Raw genomic sequence first — 5,060 nt, 5'->3', positions numbered from 1 at the left:
ATAGACTGACGAGTTTCAGAAAAAATATCTTTGTTTCTGGCCATTTTGAGCCTGTAATCGAACCCACAAATGCTGATGCTACAGATATTCAACTAGTCTAAAGAAGGCCAGTTTTATTGCCTCTTTAATCAACACAACAGTTTTCAGCTGTGCTAACATAATTGCAAAAGGATTTTGTAATGATCAATTGGCCTTTTAAAATGATAAACTTGGATTAGCTAACACAACAACGTGCCATTGGAACACAGGAGTGATGGTTGCTGATAATGGGCCTCTGAACGCCTATGTAGAACGCCATTAAAAACTCAGCCATTTCCAGCGACAATAGTGATTTACAACATTAACAATGTCTACACTGTATTTCTGATCATTTTGATGTTGTTTTCATGGACAAAAACTGTGCTTTTCTTTAAAAAACAAGGACATTTCTAAGTGGCCTCAAACTTTTGAACGGTAGTGTATATGCCTCACCTTCACTCGACCTACACGTCTCACCTTCACCCGACCTACACATCTCACCATCCCCCGACCTACACATCTCACCATCCCCCGACCTACACATCTCACCATCACCCGACCTACACATCTCACCATCCCCCCGACCTACACATCTCACCATCCCCCGACCTACACATCTCACCATCCCCCGACCTACACATCTCACCTTCACCCGACCTACACATCTCACCATCCCCCCGACCTACACATCTCACCTTCACCCGACCTACACATCTCACCATCCCCCGACCTACACATCTCACCTTCACCCGACCTACACGTCTCACCATCCCCCGACCTACACATCTCACCTTCACCCGACCTACACATCTCACCATCCCCCCGACCTACACATCGCACCATCACCCGACCTACACATCTCACCATCCCCCCGCCCTACACATCTCACCATCCCCCGACCTACACATCTCACCATCCCCCCGACCTACACATCTCACCATCCCCCGACCTACACATCTCACCTTCACCCGACCTACACATCTCACCACCCCCCCGACCTACACATCTCACCATCACCATCACCCGACCTACACATCTCACCATCCCCCGACCTACACATCTCACCATCCCCCCGACCTACACGTCTCACCTTCACCCGACCTACACATCTCACCATCCCCCCGACCTACACATCTCACCATCACCCGACCTACACGTCTCACCATCCCCCGACCTACACATCTCACCTTCACCCGACCTACACATCTCACCATCCCCCCGACCTACACATCTCACCATCACCCGACCTACACATCTCACCATCCCCCGACCTACACATCTCACCTTCACCCGACCTACACATCTCACCATCACCCGACCTACACATCTCACCATCCCCCCGACCTACACATCTCACCACCCCCCGACCTACACATCTCACCATCACCATCACCCGACCTACACATCTCACCATCACCCGACCTACACATCTCACCATCCCCCCGACCTACACATCTCACCATCCCCCCGACCTACACGTCTCACCATCACCCGGCCTACACATCTCACCATCCCCCCGACCTACACGTCTCACCTTCACCCGACCTACACGTCTCACCATCACCCGACCTACACATCTCACCATCCCCCGACCTACACATCTCACCATCCCCCCGACCTACACATCTCACCATCACCCGACCTACACATCTCACCATCCCCCGACCTACACATCTCACCTTCACCCGACCTACACATCTCACCATCACCCGACCTACACATCTCACCATCACCCGACCTACACATCTCACCATCCCCCCGACCTACACATCTCACCATCCCCCCGACCTACACATCTCACCATCACCCGACCTACACATCTCACCATCCCCCCGACCTACACATCTCACCATCCCCCCGACCTACACATCTCACCATCCCCCGACCTACACATCTCACCATCCCCCCGACCTACACATCTCACCATCCCCCCGACCTACACATCTCACCATCACCCGACCTACACATCTCACCATCCCCCCGACCTACACATCTCACCATCACCCGACCTACACATCTCACCATCCCCCCGACCTACACATCTCACCATCCCCCCGACCTACACGTCTCACCATCACCCGACCTACACGTCTCACCATCACCCGACCTACACATCTCACCATCACCCGACCTACACATCTCACCATCCCCCGACCTACACATCTCACCATCATCCGACCTACACATCTCACCATCATCCAACCTACACATCTCACCATCCCCCCGACCTACACATCTCACCATCATCCAACCTACACATCTCACCATCCCCCCGACCTACACATCTCACCATCACCCGACCTACACATCACCCTCACCCGACCTACACGTCTCACCTTCACCCGACCTACACGTCTCACCTTCACCCGACCTACACGTCTCAGCATCCTCCGACCTACACGTCTCACCATCACCCGACCTACACGTCTCAGCATCCTCCGACCTACACGTCTCACCATCACCCGACCTACACGTCTCACCATCCCCCCGACCTACACGTCTCACCATCACCCGACCTACACGTCTCACCATCACCCGACCTACACGTCTCACCATCACCCGACCTACACGTCTCACCATCACCCGACCTACACGTCTCACCATCCTCCGACCTACAGTGGCTTGTGAAAGTATTCACCCCCTTGACATTTTTTCCATTTTGTTGCCTTACATCCTGGAATTAAAATAGATTTTTGTGGGGTTTGTATCATTTGATTTACACAACATGCCTACCACTTTGAAGATGCAAAATATTTTTTATTGTGAAACAAACAATAAATAAGACAAAAAAACTGAAAACTTGAGCGTGCATAACTATTCACCCCCCCAAAGTCAATACTTTGTAGAGTCACATTTTGCAGCAATTAGAGCTGCAAGTCTCTTGGGGTATGTCTCTATAAACTTGGCAAATGTAGCCACTGGGATTTTTGCCCATTCTTCAAGGTAAAACTGCTCCAGCTCCTTCAAGTTGGATGGGTTCCGCTGATGTACAGCAATCTTTAAGTCATACCACAGATTCTCAATTGGATTGAGGTCTGGGCTTTGACTAGGCCATTCCAAGACATTAAAATGTTTCCCCTTAAACCACTTGAGTGTTGCTTTAGCAGTATGCTTAAGGTCATTGTCCTGCTGGAAGGTGAACCTCCGTCCCACTCTCAAATCTCTGGAAGACTGAAACAGGTTTCCCTCAAGAATTTCCCTGTATTTAGCACCACCCATCATTCCTTCAATTCTGACCGGGTTTCCCAGTCCCTGGGATGGGATGGTGTTCTCGAGGTGATGAGAGGTGTTGGGTTTGCACCGGACATAGCGTTTTCCTTGATGTCCAAAAAGCTCAATTTTAGTCTTATCTGACCAGAGTACCTTCTTCCATATGTTTGGGGAGTCTCCCACCCGACCTATACCTCTCACCATCCCCCGACTTATACATCTCACCATCACCCCGACCTACGTGTCAACCATCACCCCGACCTACGTGTCTCACCATCACCCCGACCTACATGTCTCACCATCACCCCAACCTACGTGTCTCACCATCACCCCGACCTACATGTCTCACCATCACCCCGACCTACATGTCTCACCATCACCCCAACCTACGTGTCTCACCATCACCCCGACCTACATGTCTCACCATCACCCCGACCTACATGTCTCACCATCACCCCAACCTACGTCTCACCATCACCCCAACCTACATGTCTCACCATCACCCCGACCTAGGTGTCTCACCATCACCCCGACCTACACGTCTCACCATCACCCCAACCTATGTGTCTCACCATCACCCCAACCTACGTGTCTCACCATCACCCCAACCTACGTGTCTCACCATCACCCCAACCTACATGTCTCTCTCCCCTCGTTAGGCAAAGCAGAGGCATGACATCACTCTGCTGTGGGACCGCCCCGTTCTGGACCTGCTGGCTGGAGGGTACAACCTGCGCTATGGAGCCCACTCCTTCAAACATGAGGTACACACACACACACTGCGGAGCCCTCTCCATCAAGCATGAGGTACACACACACACACACACTGCGGAGCCCGCTCCATCAAACTTGAGGTACACACACACACACTACGGAGCCCTCTCCTTCAAACATGAGGTACACACACACACACACACACACACACTCACACACACACACACACACACACACACACACACACACACACACACACACACACACACACACACACACACACACACACACACACACACACACACACACACACACACACACACACACACTGCGGAGCCCTATCCATCAAACATGAGGTACACACACACACACACACACACACACACACACACACACACACACACACACACACACACACACACACACACACACACACACACACACACACACACTGCGGAGCCCTCTCCATCAAACATGAGGTACACACACTGAATGTATATTTTTCTCTTCGGTCGTTTTCAAAGCATACTAGTGTTTGTCTGCTTCAACTAACAAGAAGGGTCCATGCAGAACAATCCCACTTACCTGTCTCCCCCTCGGTTTCATTACCGACTACATAAGGAGATTTAAAGTCCCAGTGCAGTCAGACATGATTTTTCTGTGTGTGTATATATATATATATATATATATCCACTGAGGTTGGAATAAATCTGTGAAATATTGACAATGATAATAACGTCCTTTTAGTGAAAGAGCTGTTTGACCCTACCTGGTGACGTCACCAGGCAGTATAAGTTAATAGACCAATAACAAAGAGTTTCAAACCTCTGCCAATAACAGCTAGTTTTCAGGTTGCATATCCCTCCCACTAGGCTCCTCCAATTAGGCCCCTAACTCAGACCACTCCCAGACAGTCATAGCAAAATTCTTGCAGGAGAAGTTGCTCTTTGCTAAGAAGATATTTTGGTTTCTTTTTTACCATTTCAATTGACAACAATCACAAAAAGGTACTTAATTGTTACCCAGAAATGATTTGCTATTGAGATAAAAACAGCTGCATTGGACCTTCAACAGATAACAATTAGGGTCAAACTGTCAGAAATACTCAGCTTTTCTGA

The 5,060-nt window shown here is 50.2% G+C and overlaps 1 protein-coding gene across 1 annotated transcript; it reads left to right on the top strand.

Moving 5' to 3' along the window:
* Nucleotides 1–462: 462 nt before the first annotated feature.
* Nucleotides 463–2,646, top strand: LOC120040566 (extensin-like). The gene has a single exon (XM_038985660.1). The coding sequence runs from the start codon at nucleotides 463–465 to the stop codon at nucleotides 2,644–2,646; it is 2,184 nt and encodes a 727-aa protein (XP_038841588.1).
* Nucleotides 2,647–5,060: the final 2,414 nt, after the last annotated feature.

This window comes from Salvelinus namaycush, unplaced genomic scaffold, assembly GCF_016432855.1.
Source record: "Salvelinus namaycush isolate Seneca unplaced genomic scaffold, SaNama_1.0 Scaffold3632, whole genome shotgun sequence".
Classification (NCBI taxonomy): domain Eukaryota; kingdom Metazoa; phylum Chordata; class Actinopteri; order Salmoniformes; family Salmonidae; genus Salvelinus; species Salvelinus namaycush.
Note: the sequence above shows the minus strand (reverse complement) of the source record. Positions and strands in the feature narration are given on the sequence as shown.

What these genes read in the sequence shown, in the direction of transcription:
- LOC120040566 (XM_038985660.1), top strand. Translation starts at nt 463, where the DNA reads ATGCCTCACCTTCACTCGACCTACACGTCTCACCTTCACCCGACCTAC.